The sequence below is a fragment of the Rhinichthys klamathensis genome, unplaced genomic scaffold (genome assembly GCF_029890125.1).
Source record: "Rhinichthys klamathensis goyatoka isolate OS25496 unplaced genomic scaffold, OSU_Roscu_1.1 h1tg000111l_1, whole genome shotgun sequence".
Classification (NCBI taxonomy): Eukaryota; Metazoa; Chordata; class Actinopteri; order Cypriniformes; family Leuciscidae; genus Rhinichthys; species Rhinichthys klamathensis.
In genome coordinates this window covers 6064697-6089754 of record NW_026606649.1, presented here as the reverse complement: position 1 = coordinate 6089754, position 25058 = coordinate 6064697, and the positions used below count along the sequence as shown (strand labels likewise).

Here is a 25058-nt window from a genome sequence, read left to right as displayed (position 1 = left end):
TATATATTATAATTTATATAGATTAAAGGTTTTAAAGCAAATGTGTGATTAAATCAATGAGCCACAGGACCTTGATTATATTCAGAATGTTGGTGTAAAGAAAATGGCTTTTGCTTGGCAGTAAGTCTTTTAATATTGGCAAAATGGTATTATTCCCCTAACAGTTCTCATTTCCTATTCTATTCCTTCCTGATATGTCATTATTGTACTCTGAATCTTCCCATTGTGTGTTAAAAACATCTACACTTTGCTACAATAAGTAGGCTATTATCCTTCCAACTAATCAGTGGCCGACCTGGTCATAAGTGACATAGGGTGGTATTGTTATTTGGCATGGAATGCTGCCCCGCACACTGCTATCACAGATAGATGCACTTTCTAAAAGTTGATACTAGGGACATGTCCCCACTGACTCTACATGTGTCTCACACACTGAAGGAACAAACGTCAAATTCAATTGTTGGATTAGTATGTTAAACCTGCTAGTGTTTGTGGGGGCAGTGTGATAATGGCAGTTGTGTTTCACAACATTGTAAATCCAACATCAATCCCTTAGAACATACAAAATGTTGACGTTTGGGACAGCTTTTAGATTAAAAGAACAGTTCATGTAAAAATTCTGTCACTTACTCCACCTCATGTTGTTCCAAACCTGAATGACATTCTTTGTTTTGTGGAACACAAAATAATATCTTTTGAAGAATGTTGGCAACCAAACAGTTTGATTACCATTGACATCCATTAAATGGACAAAAAAAACCCTGAATGGACGACATCAACAACAAGAAAACATGTCTCAAAATGTCTTCTTTCACTGTATGTTCCACAGAAGAAAGAAAGAAAGAAAGAAAGAAAGAAAGAAAGAAAGAAAGAAAGAAAGAAAGAAAGAAAGAAAGAAAGAAAGAAGAATCTAAGAATGCCTCACTACAACTGAATTGCAGCACCTGCTATTTGTCTCAGCTAGCCAAAAATCCTGCTGTGTTGTGTTTTAGAAATAGCTAATGCATTGCGTGTACTCACTTTGTCAAGAATGCTAATTAATGCTGTTTACTCTTAAACACTAATTCCTGCTGTAGAGGACATCAGAATGCTAATACACACAGCACAACTCATAAATAATTGACTGAGCTATGCAGAATGCTAATGGATTAGCCACTGGGGGCAGCAGGATGCTGCTGTGTTAAAATAGCGCATGTCGAATGTTAATGTGGCAAGCGATGTCCAGGTGTACCTCTGGAATGTGAAGAGAGGAAGAGTGGTTCTATTTCTGGCTATAACAACACCAGGGGTTTCAGAATTAAAACCATGTCGACAATAAATTATGGTAAAGGCAACAATGTCAAAACACCAATCTGCTTGACACATGCAGACACCGGTGAAATCTTAAGTGGATCCAGGCAGCTTTTTCTTCCCTTTCTTTTTTGCATAATTAAGTCATAAGACTAGCTCTGTTAGAAAAACCTAGTGTGCAGCATCTCTACCTACTGACTTCTGGAAAGGCATCCTAACCATCATGTAACTTCATAAGTTTGTTTTCTGGAATTCTCTACATTAGCAGAAGCTCCAAACAGGAAAAGTTAGCATGTGTAGCTAAATTTGGTTCTATATTGTAACTAACATAAAAATACAGAGCACATACAAATATTGGGTCAAATAATACATTTTTAATTACACTGACTGAACTACTTTTCAGTACAGAATGAAATCTAAGGTTATTTAATAAAGACATTTCTCTCGCTTTGTTCGCCATCTTGAATATATATTTTCACCCAGCTTGGTGCAGTGCACTCTGGGATCTCCTTTTTCTGCAAAGGATGCAATGATGCCTGAAGGCTGATTTATACTTCTGCGTCGAACCTACGCCATAGCTACATCGTTGGCTGTGTGTAGCACGTGTAGCCTATGGCATAGCCTGACGTGCACCTCTCCGAAAATGTAATAACGCGTCAATTCTGTTATTCGATATTTAACAGCTCAAGCTGCAACAAAAGTCGCTGTCTATTTGCTGCCGTCACTGCTGCTGCTTCCCCGACAAGATGCACAACAAGCTGCTTCTTCGGCTTTTGCCTTGATACTGTGGGTTACACCATCAACATGCCTGTGGACACTGCCTACTCGCGGTCTGCATGTGTAATTGCATGTCGACGTGGACAACGACGCAGAAGTATAAATGAAAACCGGCATGTAGCCTAAGGCGTAGGTCTGATGCAGAAGTATAAATCAGCCTTTATAAATTGGCAAAAAGAAGGTATCTTTGAAGGCAGCGATATTCAGTTTCTCACCCTTTGGAACGCCCTTTGAGTTGGGAGTGCACCTACTGTATGTCGCCTTGTGGTCGCAAAGAAAATACCACGTTCTGGCATGTAACTCTAGATGGCGCAGGCTAATAGGTCCTTAACTCATTCTGTAGCGATTGCATCGTCATCTACATGGCGCAACAAATTTGTTGCTGTTACATCAGCTGGTCTACATTCAAACAAATAGTAGTGTTGTTGCTAGCAGTCTGCAGCACACTTTCAGGAACCCTCCAACTTCCCCAGCTCCACCTGCTACGGGGGGTTATTTCATGTATGTTATACACTCACCTAAAGGATTATTAGGAACACCATATACTAATACTGTGTTTGACCCCCTTTCGCCTTCAGAACTGCCTTAATTCTACTTGGCATTGATTCAACAAGGTGCTGAAAGCATTCTTTAGAAATGTTGGCACATATTGATAGGATAGCATCTTGCAGTTGATGGAGATTTGTGGGATGCACATCCAGGGCACGAAGCTCCCGTTCCACCACATCCCAAAGATGCTCTATTGGGTTGAGATCTGGTGACTGTGGGGGCCATTTTAGTACAGTGAACTCATTGTCATGTTCAAGAAACCAATTTGAAATGATTCGAGCTTTGTGACATGGTGCATTATCCTGGTGGAATTAGCCATCAGAGGATGGGTACATGGTGGCCATAAAGGGATGGACATGGTCAGAAACAATGCTCAGGTAGGCCGTGGCATTTAAACGATGCCCAATTGGCACTAAGGGGCCTAAAGTGTGCCAAGAAAACATCCCCCACACCATTACACCACCACCACCAGCCTGCACAGTGGTAACAAGGCATGATGGATCCATGTTCTCATTCTGTTTACGCCAAATTCTGACTCTATGATCTGAATGTCTCAACAGAAATCGAGACTCATCAGACCAGGCAACATTTTTCCAGTCTTCAACTGTCCAATTTTGGTGAGCTCTTGCAAATTGTAGCCTCTTTTTCCTATTTGTAGTGGAGATGAGTGGTACCCGGTGGGGTCTTCTGCTGTTGTAGCCCATCCGTCTCAAGGTTGTGCGTGTTGTGGCTTCACAAATGCTTTGCTGCATACCTCGGTTGTAACGAGTTTTTATTTCGTTTCTGGATGTTTTTCCCTTTTCACACCATTCTTTGTAAACCCTAGAAATGGTTGTGCGTGAAAATCCCAGTAACTGAGCAGATTGTGAAATACTCAGACCGGCCCATCTGGCACCAACAACCATGCCACGCTCAAAATTGCTTAAATCACCTTTCTTTCCCATTCTGACATTCAGTTTGGAGTTCAGGAGATTGTCTTGACCAGGACCACACCCCTAAATGCATTGAAGCAACTGCCATGTGATTGGTTGATTAGATAATTGCATTAATGAGAAATTGAACAGGTGTTCCTAATAATCCTTTAGGTGAGTGTATGTGCAGCAGCAGCATGTCTTACATGCACACAACAATATAGCTGTGGGCGATCTTCCCAAAATTTCATATCACAATGTTATAACAAACAATCGCACACTGGACGCTTCATTATATAGTCGTGTTCTCAAGTTGAAGGCTGAAGTCAAAAACAGTGAATCTAATCACTAAAAAAACCTATATTTTTATATTTTATATGAAGCATAGACTTCAAGCCACACAACTAAAAAACTGCACAATACAGCCTTGGGTGAAGACAATACATTCCAACATTGTTCCAACATTTTTCCCAAATCATTGGTAATGTAATTTAATGGAAAACTATGTAAGGGGCATGGCAGGATTTTAAACAGCCTCTGGAGTTGTAGGAGGACGCTGGCGACAGAAGTGTAGAGTGTAGCTAAATAAAATAATGTATTCAAACTTTAAAGACATGACGCTTCTAGTCCAATGTGTGCCTTGTTTTGCAAATGTTGGAGCCTCCTTTTAGGAGGACATAGTTTATGAATCATAACCCACCAATTTGGCTAGTGAAAAAAAAAAATGGATGCGTTACCTGCCTTGGTTAATTTTCACCCACATTTGGCGGGTGTACATTTCAAACCCTCAACATGCATTTAGAAAATAGGGTTACATTTCAAATGTTGTTTCTCTGGGCAGCTCAGTAGGTTTTTCAAACCGAGCATGCACAGTATTAATTAGGTAACATTAGAAGGACTAACACAATATTTCTGATGTCTAATGCAAATCTTCCCAAGATCTCCAAGTGGTTGGTTCACGCAGTGACATTTAAGTTCAGGCTTGCTTGACTAGTATAGATCCATCTAATGAGCCGAGGTGAAGGTTCACATGGATCACTCAATGCATTAAGGGGTCAGTAGTGCATTAGCTTTTATCCCGATGGCAGTAGCTCTGACTGAGATTGGCAATAGGACAGAATTGACCCTGTTCACTTCAGGGGGTTCCACACAGAGCCGATCGTGAGCTGATCGAGACCTTCAGATGTGATTCTGCTAGTCTAAATGGCTAGATACTGCAGATCTGATTAAGGTGAGGCATCATTTGCTGCGGAGATAAAATATTTTTTCTACACAACAAAGCACTGAGGGAGATTATGCACAGTGCTTAGCTAGAGACCTTTCAATATAACATCTTAATTCACTTGGTATACAGTTGTAGTCATTCTATCATTCTAGGTAATATTTCTTATCTTCCATATCTTTTGTCCCAGTGGAAAATGCACTTGTTCTCTTCTTATGGCTCTGACACTTTGCACACTTTCAGGACGCTTATGTGCTTAAGTGATTAAGAGACGAAGCGGGAAATCGGGTTAATTCAGCTTAGAAGTGTCTTTAACCGTGCGAGAGCCACTGCCACTTCAGGGTCCCGGGGCCTCAAACATATCCTACATCTACCTGCAGGAGTTCAGCAGCTTCTAGACTCATTGTTTTGCTTATTTTGAAATGGTTATTCCAGATTTATTTGAGATCCAAGCGTTCGAAACATTAAAACATTAGCCTGCTGATTAGCGATGTTAATTTCGGGGGTTTTCGTGACACCCGAAGCTTGTTAACCGATCATTAAACTTTAACCGACAAGATTGTTAAATTAGAATTGAATTAAATTAGAATTAATAAGTGTCTGTGACCCATTAAAATAACAAAATCTGTTTTCCATGGGTTTAGTTGTACATGCGTTAATAGCAGCATAAACAGAATGAGGACTCATACATTGTCACATCACACACCTGCAGCGTTTCTATGAATGGAGATAAACAGATTAAAATGATATAAAATCATAAAATGAATAAATATGCAATATATATATAATTTAAATAATTAAAAGATTATCAAAATGAAAGAAACAAACTGTGCAACAAGTAGTAGCCTTAGCCTATATGCCTATACGTTTGTTTTCATAATTCTACAAAAGCACAATGTTTTGTTTTTATTGTAAGTGTACACAAATAAAAGTAAACCCTTTACAGTTACAAATGATGTCTTACTCTTATCTGACCATAAATTAGTATTTTATTTTTAAGTGGTTTCCGCTGTTCGCCCTCGCGTGCACACAAATATCAGTTCTAGCATTACTAACTTGACATGGCAGCCTGTTCCTTATCAAAATAAAATACAGCTAACATAACTAAACATAACAAGTTACACTGCTCAATTTACAAAGCCTATTTTACATAATAAATAATAGTTAGCATCGAGATACATCGAGAATATGGAAACATGTGGATTCATGCAGAATGAGCAAGGTTGTGAGCAATGTTCCCTCTAATTTTTTTTTCTTGCTGAGCAAAACTTTTTTCTATTGGGCGGACATTTTTCGCCACCTGAGCAAAAATATTCTTTATACCTGACCTGGACAGCATACGTAGAAACACAATGGTTTCAACATTCAGTTGTAACTTTTAACTTGAATGTACCATTTCTATTTTATTTGACCCTTGATGTAACTTATTGGTATTAAATCATATTTTCGAAAAACAAGCAGTTAATTAAGAAGTCACTAAATGAAGCACATTTTAGGTTACATGATATTTTTTTACAGTGCTGTTAACTGTACAGTCTTTACCAAAAAATCCTATGAAAAATAATTTACAAAATCTTCTGCAGGACAGTTCAATTCTTTACAATAATATTATGAAAGAAAAGTAAGCTGTTACACTGAGATGGTTTGGGAAAACCATAAAGTGTTTTTGTACAGTCAATTAATGTGTACAGGAAGCATTAAACCATCAAAGCTAAATGATTGTTTATTGCTTATGAATTTCCAATATTTTCTTTAGCAGGGGTTTCAAACCTTTTAATGGCAAGGAGCCCTAAACAATACCCTTGTGAGATTCTTTATTTAGGCTTATAATATAATAAAATATAGGCCTAATATAACCTTAACAATACCCTTGTGAGATTCTTTATTTAGGCTTATAATATAATAAAATATAGGCTTAATATAATATAATATAAAAAAACGAGTTGAAGTATTTGAAGTGATATAATATATCAGTTTAAATGCTTCAATTTGTTTACATATTATATTATTATAATATGAAAACAAACTGAAGCATTTAAATAGATCTAATAGCTAAATATTTTCAAGAAAAGTGAATGTGAACTCTTTTATAATCCAATCATCCCTGAAACTCCCCCACACACACAAAAACATAACGTTATTTAAACTAATGATGTATTTTGAGTTTGCACGCGGGTGGGTGTGTAATTGTTACCGTTCTGTGTCCATCAACCGTTATTTCCACCACTTTAATCAAACCATTATTCTTTAAAACATTATGATGTGTTTTATTTCACATGTCTTTGCGTTTCTCGTTGCCTCTCGTATTGAGCTATTTGGTCCACACACACACTCACTGCCAATCACACACGCTCACATCGTTCTCTTTCTATGAAACCTGTAAACTGCATTCACCAGTTTTCACTCTATAGCGGTTGACCAGAGCACTGCAATTATTTCTCACTTAAACTACAATCAAATGGATTTCCCCACACATTTCGCGTCAGTCCTCTGCGTGGCATTTTATTCTTTTCTGCGCGGCCGCGCAGGCGCGCAGCATAGAGGGAACATTGGTTGTGAGCCATGCTCTCAGCACCTTAGCAGTTTCTTAGCACAGCTAATTATGAGCATCTCTACACAGCAAGCAATAGCGGTCATTTCACTGTCTCGGTTAACTATAGACTCGATATAGTCCGCCTATGAGTAATCCACTTCTAGAAAAAAATAACCTTGAATTTGGTTACATGTCGTTTTGCCAAAATAACTTGCGAGATGTATGATATTCCATCATGTAAGCAAAGTCAACAGTGATTGCAAGGTTTCATTTATTTGACATGTTATCTAATTGATGACTAGTCTATTCTTGGGCTGGTTTAGACGTCTATTAAATTCCCTGACAGCCCAAATTTTGCCTTGTTTTAGCCTAGACGTCAGGGCTGTGTTTGGACGGCTATTAAATGCAAAATTGCTTGCTGGGTACTGATGATCATTTAGGGCCTGAGGTCCAGATCACTAAAACCAAAGCCCTCAAATGTACTGGGTCTGTGTGTTTCCTGTAGCCTTTGTCTTGATGCATTTGGATTAGCATTGATGATCTCAGGTCATAAGTGACGTGCCATTTACATGGATGTTTTGGTTCATTAGAGTTTCAGAAAAGTTTTATCTTCCGATACCAGTCTGTTGACGATCCGTAGGCACAAACTATCATCGTTTGGGGGAAGGACTTTTTGTACCGCTGCCCCAACTCTTTGGAATTCTATTCCCCAACACATCCTTTCATCATTACACGATTTCAAAACCCATCTTAAAACATATCCTTTTGCTACTTGTTTCCCTGACACTGATTATTCTGTATATGCACATGTATTTATTATGTTATCCATCTCAGTTTATTTGTATCGTTTCTAAGTCATGTTTCTATGTCATGTTTATTTGTACTTTATTGTAAAGTGACTTGTACAAAATAAACGTATTGTTATTATTATAGTCAAGTCACCTTTATACATCGCTTTTTACAATACAGATTGTATCAAAGCAGCTTCACAGTGATAACATGAAAATAATACAACAAAGTTTGTTTCTAGAAGAAAATAGCGTCATCGTCCACCTTAAGTAAGCCAGATCAATAATATTGTTGAATATTAAATGTCCCCATTATACAGTTGCTTTCTTGCCTTTTCTCTTGACATGGCCTTGATGTGCTTTGACAATGGTTGTGCAACTGGTTAGGTTTACCCTGTGACTCATTACAATAGATCAAGTTTTCCTGGCTTCTCACAAACACATGGGCGCAGAGCCGTCCTGGCACCTGTCTGATCCTGAACCCTCTATTGTATGATTAACTTTGATCGGTGACACCAAAACGACGTGGCTGGTGGAGCAACTGTAATGGCACATTGGTCTCTTGCCAACCTCTTGTCTTGTCTCTTGTCAGAGGTGGTGTCTGGATAGTCCCATTGTTACATTCTGTGAGTATGCCACCTCTTACATTCGCTGTAGAGAGGTGTGTCGCTGGTGGTGCATATTTAAAGTGGTGGAATTTGACAGGAGTCTCAGCATGTCTGCCGAACTGGAAGTGCAGGGTTTTGTGTAAATATGATCTCTGGCAGCGCTGGCACGTTTAGTTAGCACAGTTGATGTTTGCATCCGTCTCAGCAAAAGTGTGGACAAAGTAAGGTAAATGACTTCATCTTTCAATATCTCAGAAAGTTAACAGTCATACTCAAATTAAATATGTATAAGTAAATATTAATAAAAAAAGAAAATGGTCAACCTTTAAGTCAGTCAAAATTTAATGATCATGTCAGTCCTATGCAGTTTTGTATTGTGTATTGAAAGGGTGTATTAAGGCTTAAGGGAGAAAACTAAAAATTTTAACCAAAACATTTTATGATGTAACCTAAAAAATGTGGCATTCAAAGCTTTCGGGTCTGTAAGATTTTTGAAAAACGTTCTAATGCTCACCAAAGCTGCATTTATTTGACCAAAAATATAGTAAAAACTAATACTGTGGAATATTATTACAATGTAAAAAAAAAACCTCTGTGTCCTATTTTAATGTCATTTAAAATATAATTTATTCCTGTGATGGTAAAGCTGAATTTTCAGAAGCCAGAAGCCAGAATCTCCAGTCTTGAGTGTCACACGATCCTTCAGAAATCATTCTAAAATGCTGATTTGGTGCAAGAAATAGGCTACTTATTTTTGGTGTCAGCTTAATATTTTTGTGGAACACAAAATTGTTGTTTTGTTTTGTTATTTGATGAATATACTTTTCAAAAGAACATTATAGAAGAAACTGATTCTTAAAGTTCTCAAAGCTATTGTACATGTTACCACACTTTACAGTTTGATTTGTGATGATGTGACCCAAACAAGTGATGTCAGAACAGTAACTGACACTCATCTGACCCCGTTAGTTGAGGTGATGTATCCCTAGTGATCTTCTTATAGCTGGTGATGCCATTTGGCCTGCAAGTGCTGTTATGTCACCCTGTTACAGTCACTGGTGATTGATAGTGAGTCTTGTTGTTTATTCCTATGACCCTGCTTCAACTGATTGGCACACACACACCTACTTTGAACAAGTACGTGTGAATGTGTGGCTTGGCTCATCCCTTTTGATTGAAGTGAATCTCAGTTGACTTAATGTACAGGCTTTTAATGAAGCTGTCAGTTATTGGCCTTATTGCCTAGTGTTAACGCTAGAAGTGCCAGAATTCCATAACTACTAGAACTGCCACAAGCGGTCATTTTGACCGTTAGATTGCAAACTCTATATCTTTAATGATAAATACCCAATTGAGAGATTAATGCATTTATTAGAAACAAAACAACACTAAACTGTACATTTAAACGAGTTGAATTATACATTTATAAATAATAATATCATTAGTAGCCTACCGTAATTATCGCATATTCACAACAGATATAGGCTACATTTCCATATCCATTCAACATAACTCAGAACAAGATAATAACAACTAAAGTATCTTATTTAGATATTCTTTTGACAGTGATAGAGACAATGTCACGGTTTATGAATTCGCTGTCTCCTTTCTTCTGTTGTGTGTGTGTGTGTGTGTGCTGTGCGTGGTTGCTGATCATTGCCGCTGATCAGCACGCCTGCTGCTTCTGATCAACGCGCCAGCAGCACCTTTTTAGTGTCACTGTTGTCGCCTAGTCTTTGTCAGATCGTTGTGGATGTTTCCTGCGTGTTTGTTCCCTGCCTGTATCCGGTTTTACGTGTGTCATCCGTGGGTCACTCCTGGTTCTTCACGCAGCGTCCCTGTGCTGCCAAGGGCTTTATACCGGACATTTGCACACCTTAACTCTCCCAGCATCTGACCAGCTCTCAATAAACATATCTGTCATTTTCCAATTGAATCTTCTTAATTGTTTCCTAATAGACAAAGGTCAACCGCGGGAAATGTAATAAAAGAATACCGCGAAATTCAATGCGGTCAATATGACCGTCTATGGCCGAAATAGGTAAATATGTTAATTTGTTGTTTTGCCTTATGTGTAATTTATATTAAAGGGGTCATATAATGCCATTTTTGTACAAGCTAATATGATTCTTTAGGGTCTAAATTAAAAGTTTGTAATATACTTTAATTAAAAATTCTCATTAGTATTGTAAGAAAACACTTATTTTACCTGGTCAAAAACAGCTCTGTTTTCAGCACGCCGTTTCAGTGCATATGACTTTAAATGATCATGATCTTTGCTGACTCCGCCTCTCTGTTCTGTGCGTACATGTTTGTAACACAATACCATAACGTGTTGTTCATTATAAACGTGGGATTATGAATTATATGGAGAACGTCGTACATAGAAAACAGACTTAGACTCATTCATCGTGAAGCGATTTGCAAAGATATAAATATTAATATAAAGTTTAATAAAACGTTACACTCACTTCAGTTGTTCTAGAGGTTCAGCAGGAACACGAATATCTGGTACCGATTCTTTATTCAGGAGCAGCTGCTTAGCAAAACCAGCTTTATACTGATCCTCGTTTATAAAGCAGTCTGGTGAGAAATGATTCGCGCAAACATGAGAGCATTGACGTTGGTCGTGGGGAATATTCCCTTCGAAAACAAACTCAACCACTGCGTCTTCAGCGGTTCGGATTTAGGAACATTAAAATGACTGCTGTGTTCGTTATTAGACCCAAGAACAGAACACCACAATCGCTTAGACGCTATTCTGCTCATAGACAGTGCTCCAGCATATCAACAATGACCGCGCCGGTCCGGTCCGCCGCGCAGACTATGATTGACAGCTCTCACGAGCGAGGGCGGGTCTGTGTTGAAACGCGCCTATCAATCAACAATCGCGGGAGGGGCGTCCGACCGTGTGACGTCACACGGTCGAACGGCTCGATTTGAGGCAGGGGAAAACATATAAGGAGATTAAAACAAAACCACTGGATGGATTTTTATCATTATATGATGGTTGTGTACAGGCACTGCCAACACACATTTCAGTACAATCAACTTAAAAAAGTGCATGTACCATTATATGACCCCTTTAAAAAAAATTGAAATGAAAATGCAGACACTTTTAGGAAAAGTCAGGTACCAGCAGTATTTTATTTCTTTTTTCAACAAAGTTATTGCAGATATAAAATTCAAAACGGTCAAAATGACCGTCATGGCTGTTCTAGTGTTAATTCAGACTGCGGAAAAAATTCAGCTATACCTTGTAGTGTATCATATACCCCTGCTCACATGTTTCATGTTGGCATTATGTTCTTTAGAGTGTTCATCTGTTGGAAATGTAGAGTGCAGTGCACTGGAGTAAGCATTAAGATGGCTTGTCAAATGAAAAGTACTCCCAACTTTTAAAAACGCATCTTGAGACACCATCAATCTTTTTCTATTCTGTTAATTACCCATTCTGTGCTTCTCAGTAATGGTGCGTGTCCACTGTGTCCACTCTGCTCATTGACGCTCAAAATGCTAGATGATCTCCGCTTTGGGGCGTATCTGAATGTGTGTGTCTAAAAACTAGTTTGTTTTCAGTAACCAGCCAATATAAACATCATATATAAACACAAGCACAATTAAAACAATGCAAGCTTTACTGTTGAATACCAAAGTTAGTGGTGGGAATCTTTAAGCAACTCACCAACCGATTCCGGGAGTCATGATCCGATTCCAAAACGATTCTTGATCTACTTTTTTTTTCTTATGAATTACTCTTATTAATACATCTTAATATCTTTTTTTATTTAATTAAAAACAAACCTATTACAAACAGTGTGTAGCTAGCAGCTTTTATTTAAATCGTGAATTGGTTATAAACACTCCCTTTATAATCACTGAAGCTGTCAATCACTTCAGCACTAGTTAGTTACCCCAGGCAGTCAGAGACCCCCGGAAAACATCCCCATTAGCCCAGTTCATAATCCTTCCTTGCAATGTATACTAACTGAATAGATGTACAGTATACTGTCAGCATCTGTGGGTGTGTGTGTGCTATAAGAAGCTGGTCACATGCCAGGCTGCTGGCGGTCTTGGTCATGATGTACATATGAAGTCGTCGTTTGTGGATAAAAAGTCCTGAAGAAGCAGTCACACCCAATCCAGCACGCCACTTAGCTGATGTTGCATTTGTAGCATTACGATTGTGAATAAATGGACATCAGCTAAGAATGTTTGCCCTGGGACACTTATTCCTGACCGAACACTTGGCCTCAAACAATAGTAACTGTGTTCCTAGCAGCTGATAAAAGTCCCCTGGGAATGTGTGTGTGTGTGTGTATGTTGGATCAGTCGCCAGGTCTTACCAGCTGGTGTTTAACCCTATCTTCAACTTCTCTCATATGGCTAACACACACACCCTTTCAAACAACCCTTTAAGTCATAAATCTCCCGTTCTGTATCATCAAATGATCCCATGTAACAACTGAGACAAATCAGACACAATTATTTTGTATATTTATCAAATAATCTTTAAAACTCACTCTGGGATCTATGGTCCCATCCCCCTAACAAGGACAAGAAGGCTCTTGGTTACCATGACTACGATCAGTTGATTTTAAAAATGTGGTCTCTTGGAGAAAGCAGAGGCCATAGAAAAGACCCCGAAGCCCTTAAAACAGACTTTCCTGCATTAATTTATGGATGAACTGATCTATAAATGAACATGCACCCAAGGACACTGTGTGGATGATTTACTGTCTTGTGTAGTGTCTTTTGATACTATTATGTCTTTGATACTATGTATTTTATGAGAGAACTACTAGTTAATGTAACCCCACCTATATCGTGTCTCCGGCGCAAAATGAACCTTTGGTCTAATTACACATTGTTACCTAGTCAACCGTTATCTGAGATTTGTTTTCATGATTATCGAATGTAAATAGTTTTATCTCTAAAAACAGTTTAGCCTATAACGCTAGTATAACGCTAGTATATAGGGCATAGATCAATGACAAATAAAAATCGCTTGTTAATACCACTAACAAGGCTCAAAATAGCCCCACACTAGCACGGTAGCATAATGAGGGTCCCTACCTTCAAACCGAAGCATTGAGAACTTTGTCAGTGTCCAGACAGTTTAATAAGAAGATATTTTTTACATACAGTCAACTTCGCGTATACAGGCAGAAGCCAACTTTGAAATACAGTCTTTACCAGTCGATCTACGAACGCCGATCCAAGCCTGCTGTTCGTGCTCACCTTATCACAACTTATAGCTCGTTCACATCTCACCAGCGCACTTGGATCGGCGTTCGTAGATCAACTGGTAAAGACTGTTTTTCAAAGATGGCTTCTGCCTGTATACGCGAAGTTGACTGTATGTAAAAAATATCTTCTTATTAAACTGTCTGGACACTGACAAAGTTCTCAATGCTTCGGTTTGAAGGTAGGGACCCTCATTATGCTACCGTGCTAGTGTGGGGCTATTTTCATTTTGCGCCGGAGTTCTCCTTTAATGACTCACACTTTAGTGCACATCGCCTTCTCATAGAATGCAGTGTGTGTTTGTGATATCTATCTGAGTATATATGGACACAAATGGCAAGGCGCGCAGTTGAGACAGTCATAAATCCTCCCAACAGAGGAATTTCCCGCTTGGAAATTCCCCCTTTCTTATTGGTTGAGCCAACCCTGAAAGGTGGGACCTTTCTCGGGCTTTAAATGGCCTCGCCTCTATACAAGCCCTTCTCTCTCTCTCCTGGCCTTCTCTTGGACGTTCGGGTTGCTGTCCTGCGGGGCCGCACCAGGCCCCAGACCTCAGGGCAGCAGGCCTTGACTCACAACCAGCCATGTGCTCATTCATGAGAGAGAGGACTCTCTCAACCACAACAGAATCAAGGACAACATCAGGAGTTTGGCACAACTTCTTCATTCAATGCAGAAGAAGTCCATCGCAACTCCAACCATCAACTCTTCCGACTTCCTCCCTTCTCCTGGTTGCTCTTCAACCAGAACAGAGTCAAACAAACCATTCAAGTTCATCAACATTTCTTCATTCAATGCAGAAGAAATCGTTTTTAAGATTCATTGAACCATCAAAATCCTTCTTCAGGAACTTCACAAAATGTTTTCACTGCAAAGGCCATGCAAGTATACATTTAATGAGGTGCTCTGAAAATGATAAGCTGATGGTTCTTTTCATTGTTAAATGGATCTTTTCCATAGTTCCATTTCCTGCTTCCGGTTTCATTCGGTCACTTACCATTTTACCCAAGTATGTGTGATTGTATGTTGTGTGTTTAGATATAGTTAGGTTTGTGATTTTAGTTAATAAAACTTGTGCAAAATACGTATTTGGTTCTGATTCTCTGCTTGCAACAACATTTATTTTACGATTTAGATTTTGACTACAGGCTCTTAGTAGTACTGTACAGTAAGAATGTCCCTCCCCCGGAAATTAACATTTCTTAGAATTAATAAACAATTATCACTGAGTGTTTATTATCACACAGGTTGATTGATTGTATTATTAATTTTACTACATTAAATTAATTAAATTAATTATTACAAGTTATGATTGATTATTATTTATTTTGAGCTAATTTGCTACACCATTATCTAATTAAAATTTCTAAAGTTGTTCCACATCTGTGAATGTGGGGATTTTCTCCCTGTGGGATAATAGGTTAATGGATCTGTTTGTATTTAAATGGAAGTACTAGTCACAATTAATCAGTCAAACATCATCAGAGTTTAGGTGGCAGTTGTAAAAGATGGGTTTGACGGTCTGTTGTGCATTGTTTTATGTATCTCATGTATGTGTGTGGTGGAAGAAGTGTTTTGGGGTTTGGATGATTTCTGGTCTCCGGGGATCTTATTTTGGAGTAAGACTGGGCGATAAATTATATCGAGATTGTGGTCAAATTTACATCAATAACAATGATAAGCACTGGACATTTTTACTCAATATGGATTCATCTAACAGCCTATCACACAGCAGAAATAAACATGACAACAACCAGTCAGTGTATGTTGCTAATACACAACGAGTTTGATACACAAACTCACACGTATGTGGCGCTCACAGTGTTTTCAGCGTCTGCCGTCTCAATATATGAGGACGTGAACTTTATCTCCAGAGCTACTTTGAGAGTGACTTCACAAGCTTTTCACTGTTTCATTTGAGAAAAAACTACCGTCAAATACAATGAAACGGAAAGATCTTCACGATAAACCGTCAAAATAAAAGTCAGTTTTAACTTTAAGAAATTGACAGAATATGTATCACTACTGTAGCCTACACTAAAATTTACTTCTCAAATTAATAATAATATTATTATTTCTGAGAAATGTCACACAAGCAAGATATTTTTTTTATCCTTTTTAAATGTATACAGTTTTGTTGTGCAGCATCTTATTTGACAAAAAATAAAAATACGTTTTGTTGTAAATTGTAAATTTGATTCCATTGTAAAAGCTAAATTATATTGTTAAAGTTTATATACATTTTTATTAAATCATAAAACACACAATCCCCAAAAAATCAAATGGAAAACATAGAATTTAGGGAAATGGGGCCCTAAATTAAAAGGTAGCTACTCTGTGGAGTGTAGTTGTGAACAAACAAGTTTACATGTTTGCATTCATTCTCAAGGTCTATCAAATATGTGGAAAGCATTTCCTTCCCCCATTAATAATGGTAGGTAAATGATGATCTGATGATGTTATCTGATGATGTTATCATACGATATCGAAATTCCTCGTGATTAATATCGATATCGTATGATATGAAAAAAAAATATCATGCTAATATTTTTGCCCGTATAGCCCAGCCCTATTTTGGAGCTTTGATCTCAGGGAGGTCTGTCTCAATGGGTGGGTATGTGTGTGTTGCGGGTTGTCTGATTTACTATTTCCTGTCATAGGGAGACAGACTGGCGCTCAGTAATTGACTCAGGCAAAACTTGTCGGACTAATGAAATTCTTCTGCTGTGTGACTGTATTGACGTTATTTGAACTGAAATGCCTCTTCCTGTCATTTCAATTCAAATTCCAAGGCAGTCTGCAGGGTGTGGCCAATTCAATTCAAATTCCTCATGAATGAATGTGAGTTTTAAATTTCAGCATTTTCCCCAACCCTGGTAGTGAGATGGCTTTCACAGCAAGAGGTTATGTGAAATGTGAGAAATCTACAATTTTTCTTTTTTATAATGATGTGTACAATTTGGAATTCATCTTTTTATGGCCTTACTCTTGTTTTCTTAATCCATTCATTACATTAACAAAAGTCTTATAGCCAGTTTTAGGGGTGGGCGATATGGAAAAAATATCATATAACAATGCCTTTTTCAGACAGGATCACATTCCATGATCTTATCATGATTCTTTTTCATGTTGGTTTTTAAGTATTTTTTGCAAGTCACTGAGCAGTACAGCCAAACTTATTTCACCATTTTAAATTTTTTGCCATATTGGTAACAAAAGAAAAAAAAAGAATGACAGACCATTTAAGGCCAAAGTAGGGGAGGGCGATTTGATCAAATTCTTCTTATTTGATCTTTGGTATTAACAATAAGAAGATACAAATTACAAACAATAGGACAAATACGATATAAGATCCAAATGTATTTACTGTAACAGTAGCATTCAAGTAAGAAAATGAATAAACAAATAAAACACTACACTTCACTGTATGAATTAAATATTCACTGATTCTTAAAGCTACTGAAGTTTTTCAGTCAAGATCAGTGAGTGATTTTCTCTTTGTTGTTTGATTAACATGGTTAACATTCACTTAAAGGCACACTATGCAGGAATTCCGTTTTTGTCAAACAGCGACCCCTAGAGTCACTGTGGAGTACTTGTATTTAACGTTACTGTCGTAAATACCACTCACGCAGAGCGTCTCTGCACTCACGGCCTGATACCCCTTCGAAGCTGTTATATTAAGGTACAAATATTGCATAGTGTGCCTTTAAATAAGTTGTTTGAACTCAACCTGAGCGCTCGTGTCCGCTGCTATCAGTGTCATGGAAACATAATGTCTCTTGTGGCGGTGCACGCACAGTCTTCACTCGGACACGCTCTTCAATCTATCGCCGTTGCGGAGACTCTCTATTCATTCCGGTGAAATCACTAAATAAAATGCACACAAACTTAGAAAGATTTACTTACTAGTCCATCAACAAGATCGCCAGGTCAGCATCACTGTTGCATCCAGTGCTGCTTTTTAGCTCGCGCCAACTAGTGAAAGCCCGACCGAGTGAGACTCTTGTCTGGTTACTCACGTGGTCAGATTCTCTTTTCCTTTTCCTAGTCTCTTCCGACCGCGTTTTCTTTGCTTTTTCCATCGTCGAGTATCACGTCTGAAATCCGCGCAAGTGTCTTCGTGCTTCATATGTTGTTGATGTGTGTGACGTCGTTGCCGTAAAGCATGTCGTGATTCTCGCGAGATTTGTCGGGGGCGCTCCTCTCAAACTTGCATTGCTGGTTTTTCCAGTGGCGTCTTCCCCAAGCTTTACAACCAGGATGATTCGCCCTACTATGAGTTTGTTTACCACCGATATGACTTTGAAGCTGTTATATTAAGGTACAATTCTTGCATAGTGTGCCTTTAAAGCTGCAGTAGGGAGTTTTGAGAAAACGTTGACTTAGCCTGAAAATTTGAACAAGCACAACTTACAGGTCCCACCTCCATGCTCTCTGCTGCGCTACAGCCCTCCCTCCACAGCGGAGCCTGTCGTGAACGCGCAGGCTAGTAAGTAGGGCCACCGATGACGGCGGATAACCAGTTATAGCACATTCACTAGTAGGGACGAAACATCAACAATATGCTTTACATTGACTAAGGCCTGCCCATACTTTGACTACAAACTTGGTCCTCAAATTATTACGTATTTTGCAATACATGTAATGTAAATTTATAACGTTGCACCCTTTCTATAAGTTATAAATAGTTAGTAAGATAATATAACGGTAACTAACGTAACATATATAATATAATTCAAGTAATTATTCTAGCGATATGTAGGCCTAATGCTAGATAAGGTTTGCCAGTACATTTGTAACGGGGTTCAGTTGTTATGGGAAGAAGGAGGCGGGAACCGGCAAACGTTCAACAAGTTTAATAATAAATAAACAAATACAAAATGAAAGTATAAATGGTAAATAGTAAATGGACTGCATTTATATAGCGCTTTCACAGACCCAATGGCCACCAAAGCGCTTTACATTTGCCTCACATTCACCCATTCACACACTCATTCATACACCGACGGCGGTGTCTGCCATACAAGGCGCCATCCAGCTCGTCGGGAGCAGCCGGGGTTAGGTGTCTTGCTCATGGACACCTCGACACTTGGTCAGGTGGAACCGGGGATTGAACCACCAACCTTTCGGTTCGCAGACAACCTACATGAACCACTGAGCCACTGCCGCCCCAAGCCAGCAGCCCCTCATGGACGACTGCTGGCACACAAAACAGAACATAAAATCACAACGTAAAATCAGGCCTGTTCCTCTCTCGATCTTCACTGTTGTCGCTCCTCCTTTATGCTTCCGCTCCTCCGTGAAAGATGCGAGACCGGTGCGTCTCACAGGTGTCGTTCATTATCACTCACGCCGCCGGCCTCGCGCCGCTCTCACATCCCTCGGCCTCGTCCTGCTCGCCACAACATTATTTCAGCAACATGACAAGCCAGTGAATTAGCAGGTTTCAATTGTTGCTTTGCACAGTGCGTGACATTTTATCTACATGTTACGCGGCTAGAGTTAATGGGCTCTGTCTAATTCTTTCTTTTTCGCTTGTTTATCGTCATCGGTCTTTTTCCTTTTACCCGTCTTTGTTTTATGAGCAGGTGCCACTCGAGAAATTGGCAGTTTAGGTTGTTTCTCCGCCATTATCACAGCTGTGGCACACCGGCAATCTTGAGTTTGAACGACGGTACGCGCTGTGCAAGAGAGGGGTGTGATCAGCGCGTACACGAGCGTGATTGACACTGCTAAGACATTCCTCCTGGCTCTGATTGGTTGTTTCTGACCGGGAGCGGTGTATTTTTGCAAATGGCAATAGGACTACTGGGAGGAGCCAGAGGAGCTTGATTTTTTCACAGATTATCTGTCTCATATTCTACTGTCAGGACATAATGACAGTTTTAACAAATATGTAAAAAATAATGTTTTACAAAAGTTACCTACAGCAGCTTTAAGATACAGTACAATCGACTGTTTATGTAAACCTTGTGTATATGTTTGACCGTGTTAGCGCAATAAGACACGAAAGAGAACTTAGTTCAGTACTCACTCGCTGTGTGACAGGCTTTTAGTGTGCACACTCTTCGGGTATACGCTTTAGAAAAACTTATGTCAGAACAGCGTGCGAATAGAAAGTTTAACTGGCAATGCTTTAAAACGCATGTAAACTGATGCCGTGATGGCGAAGAACTGCAATGCCACATGAGCGTAACTCTACCCCTGCATTGCTAAACATGTGATGGGAATGTTGTACAGTATGTTGGGACGGTGGTACCAGAACTGCAATTGTTAGAATGTGCACTGTAGCATGATACTATGATCTTTCTTCAAAGGCAGATTGTGGAGACATTTTAATCATTCACAATCTAAAATCGTGATATCTCACACCCCTAGCCAGTGTAACCAATGCTTTATGATCCTTGTTGTGTCTGTTATTTACTCTCTCTTGATCTCTCCTTTATCTCCAGGGCTGTTGAGAAGTTGACAGGCCACCGTTTTGAGAATCACTCCTTCAGTGTGTCGTACATACTGGACGAGGAGGCAGGAAGGGACGGGGGTGGAAGACCCCAGGTCCCGCGAGGGGCATCTAAAATGGGGACAGGAAGTCGGGAGCAGGAGTTTGGTCAGCCAGGGGCGATGGGAGGCCCCCAGGGGCCGAGGCAGCGTCAGCAAGAACTGCCACTAAGAATCCTAGTACCCACTCAGTTTGTGGGAGCCATCATTGGAAAAGAGGGACTCACCATAAAGAACATCACAAAGCAGACACAGTCCAAGTAAGAAGTCTTGATATTTTTTCAATCAGTACATGTCTAATTAGTAATGTGTTAAATATTATAATTTAAAGATGTAATAGCTATTATAGTTTAATGTCACTAATACGAATACACTGATATGACATTTCTGTGCCGATAATCAACACCTTGCTATGGCTGAAAAAATAATTGGTTTTACTTTTTGCATTTTAATCCTTCTAACTGCAGATAGTTAATTAAAAATCACCTACTTGATACATTTAAAAACGTAGAATTTGGATTTTGTAATAGTGGTTAAACCAATATATCATCAATGTTAGTCGGACCGACACACGACCAAACAACAACATACATGTGTAGCCGATGAGCATTAGAGAGAACGAGCAAGAGGAAGATTTGAAGAGAGACTGCAGGAAATAGAGATGAGACACAATACAAAAGAGAAAAGCTCAGAAGGAATCACTGGAAAATTAAGGGTTATGACTGGGCAAGAGCTTTAGGACCCGTGTTAATATTAGAAAAGCTTTCCAGCGCTGTAGAGAGCTAAGCAAGAAGGCCTGAAAACAGAAGGTTGCTTTGATTTGGCTCCACACATGACTAACACTGAGTTTGAGTGTCATTGTGTGTCTCGAGATGCTGTGCTGTTGAATGGCCACTAACAACCAACTCTTGTTTGAAATTATTACTGTGTACTGTATGTTCATTTTTGGCGCTTCGTTCATCATCTGCGCTTTATTTTTCGTGAAGCATTATTTTGTTGCGCTTCTGCTATGATAAACAAACATCCACTCTTGGATTGCGTGTGTAACGGAGGCCAGCTAGTGAGAGTCACGCTAATGAGTCGGTGCTCTATCCGGTTTGCTGCTACGTAATGGCATATTCTACGGAAGCATATTGCATTCACTTGAGGAAAAAAATCTACTCTGTTTTTCTGAATTAACGAGTTAATTATCTCAGAATTACGAGAAAATTTTTCATGGAAAAAAAGGTTTTGCTCTGTTTTTCTGAATTAACGAGTTAATTATCTCAGAATTACGAGATAATTTTACATCCATTCTGCCACCTGATGTTTTGGTTCCTTGCCACTGTCGCCTTTTCGCCTTTTTTCACCTTTGTTGCCATTAACTTTTGGCTTGCTTAGTTGGGGACATTAAATTTAACATTTAATTTAATATTCAACAATAATATTGATCTGCCTGCATTGACACCATTGTATGATAACTGAACTGAGCTGGACGATGACATCACGGTTTTCTCCAGAGCGGCTATATATATAAATTAACTAAAGGAATAACTTTTTACAACAAAATGAAACATCACTGTACTTAAGCTGGACTGTGACGCTATTTTCTTCTGGAAACAAACTTGTTGCATTATTTTCCTGTTATCTCTGTAAAGCTGCTTTGAAACAATCTGTATTGTAAAAAGCGCTATATAAATAATAAAATAAAATAAATGTGAACAGTGCACAGTCATTCTTATTTCTGAGATTATAAACTGTTCTCTGTTTTGCTCAAACCATCTTCATTAGCATGTGACAATGTAGTTCAAAAATGTGATAAATTCTCTCTCTGTCTCAGGGTAGATATCCATCGTAAAGAGAATGCTGGGGCGACTGAGAAGGCCATCACTATCCACTCATCTAAAGAGGGCTGTTCACAAGCCTGCAGGATGATCCTGGAAATCATGGAAAAAGAGGCTAATGACACCAAGATGTCAGTATTTCATCTGACTGTAGGGCATATTTAAGTTTTACATGCTTCATTCGCTTTAGGATTTTTTTTTTTAAAGACAAATAATTTAAAACCATGTTTATATGTAAATAAGCTTATGGTGTAAGTACAAACTGCACCAGTTCAAAATATAAATAAATAAATACATGAATAAACAAACAAACAATATTGTGTACTTTCTCTCTGTGACAGTGTTGAGGAGGTTCCTCTGAAGATCTTGGCCCACAATAGCCTTGTTGGGAGACTCATAGGGAAGGAGGGCAGGAACCTGAAGAAGATAGAGCAAGATACAGGGACCAAGATCACCATTTCTGCGTAAGTGTGTTCTACACAGTGGCGGTCTTAACATAGAGGCATAGGTAGGCGGCTGCTTGGGGCCCCCTACCAGCGGTCGTAGTAGGGGGGCCCCCCAACCAACCTCAAAAAATATATATATAAAAGAAAAGAAAAAGCCCCTTATCATCATGAACGCTTCAAAGGCATAGTAAATGTTATTAATATTCTTAAGAAATACGTTGAAATGTTAAAGTAGTAGTTTAAATGTCCAGTTCATGGTTATCTGTCCCTACACATAACACCCCCTACTTTCGCAATAAAATGGACTAGTCCGAACGGCGCGCGGCGCGAAACCGCGAGAGATAAACATGACTGGAGGACTGGGAAGTACACAACGAAGCAAGACGAGTCTAAACGCGAAAATGAAACGAAGTTACCCAAGCGGCTCAAATAAAAGAAAAAAAGACAAAAGACGCCGATATGTATTTGGCAACGCTGCCAAAAATGACAAACTTTTTTACGCCTACTGTTGGGGACACATGCCGCTACAGCAGCAGCTGTGAAGTGACGCTAGTTGAGGATAACGTGTAAGTTATAACGTTACTGTTATACTGAAAGGGCAAAAGTAAATATGACATTTATTATGGGTTTATCTGATGATTGTTTTAAGTTCACGTAAATTAAAAGTTATATATTTTTTGAAGCCTAACAAAATGTAAATTTTTTGGCTTTCAATTACACTGTAATGTTGGATGGCTGGCTATAATTAATGTTTAAAATTAGGGGGAAAAAATCATTTTTACCCAGACATCAATAGCTGTATTAGTATCAGTGATACTGACCTTCATTCATAAAAAGATGCCATTAAACAAGTATTTAAAATATACTGTCTTTATGTTGTCTCTACATTCATTTGTAGATTAACTGTGAAATTATTACATTATAAAATATATAAACCTATAAAAATGTTTGTTTGTAGAATGTTTTAAATGTCAATCTCATGTGCAATGCCAATTGCAACCTCATACAAAGTCAATTATTCATCTTGGCAATATTTGCTAATATGGCTGTTTGTGGGGGTTTACCCTAACTATGTGTCTTGCTGGTTATATTGATATTGATTTGATCTTAAAAAAAAAGAATAAACAGTGCTGGGTTTCCTGGCATTTTGGCAAAGCCAGGTGTTATCTGAAACCTTATTCTCTGTTGGGGAAGGGTTTTTTTTTCTCCTCTCCAACCTTTACTTCCCCGTAGATTAGCTTTTCCTACCATTCAGTCGGTAATTTTTTTTTCCCGTTGTCATAAAGATGGGATGGGGGGCCCCCATACGTACCTTCGCTTTGGGCCCCCAATTTGCTAAATCCGCCACTGGTTCTACATCCATTAAAACCGCGAACAATGTCTTTTATAGGGGTGTAATGATTCACTAATTTTCTCGATGCATATTTAATTATATTTAATTTATAATATAATTTAATATTTAATTTATAATTACAAATCCTACTGAAGCATATGCATTGATCTTGAAACATGGATTTTTTAAAATCGGGAATCATTTAATTCATTAATCGATTTAAAATGCTAAGAATCGAATGAATTACAATTCGTTAGCGATTTAATATATAAACATTAAATTATAAAAATATTTATAAATTGTATTAATGCATGGAAATTCACTGTTATTTTCTATAAGATAAAATACCCCAATTTTACTGGTATCATTGTTTATTTAGGCAAGCAGAAGGCATTTAACTCTTTCCAGTGTTTCCTCTAGGATTTTTTCCAGCTGTGGTGGCAGGCCCATTTCCCCAGGGGGAGGGGGCGTCGCCCATTAAATGATATTCCCATGGGCCACGCCCCCTTGTGCCAGGTGTTTAAACAGGCTGCAATATAACAGACGCCCGGGAGAAAGGAATATTATTTAGAAAGCGCAATAAACTCCAGCAAGATAAAGTCATTTTATGCAAACCATAGACCTTTATCTACAAATAAAGTATAATAATGGGAACATTGATCTTGAAGAGAGTGTCACTGTCGTAACCGAACGCGACGCGCTGTTTGAATGCTGAATGGAGAATGACTGAGGAGAGATGAGTTTCCATTCACTTTAACTTAATGACTTAAATATTCATTTTTAGCTCATATTATGCTATCGAATGACTTTAGAAGTATTGGAATATAGTGCACGAAAACTTTATGGTGCTTTACAATGTTTTTATGCCTTTAGTGGGGCTTAACAATAACACAATAGTATGCACAATATCGGACCTCACTGAGAAGCTGCAGCTGTGGCGGGATGATTTTTGGTGTGGCGGCCCACCACGGCAGAATGAATATAGCGGAAACACTGTCTTTCACCGCCAGCATTTTTTTTTTAAGTTGCC

General features: G+C 38.7%; 1 protein-coding gene across 4 annotated transcripts in view; it reads left to right on the top strand.

Moving 5' to 3' along the window:
* Nucleotides 1-25058, top strand: part of igf2bp2b (insulin-like growth factor 2 mRNA binding protein 2b) — a 54114-nt gene that overhangs the window by 15538 nt on the left and 13518 nt on the right. For all 4 annotated transcript variants that reach the window (XM_056254331.1, XM_056254330.1, XM_056254333.1 and 1 more), the window contains 3 exons: nt 20381-20686; nt 22246-22380; nt 22591-22713. In XM_056254331.1, coding sequence (XP_056110306.1) covers nt 20505-20686; nt 22246-22380; nt 22591-22713 — 440 coding nt within the window. In that variant the 5' untranslated portion in view covers nt 20381-20504. The remainder of the gene's footprint in view (nt 1-20380; nt 20687-22245; nt 22381-22590; nt 22714-25058) is intronic.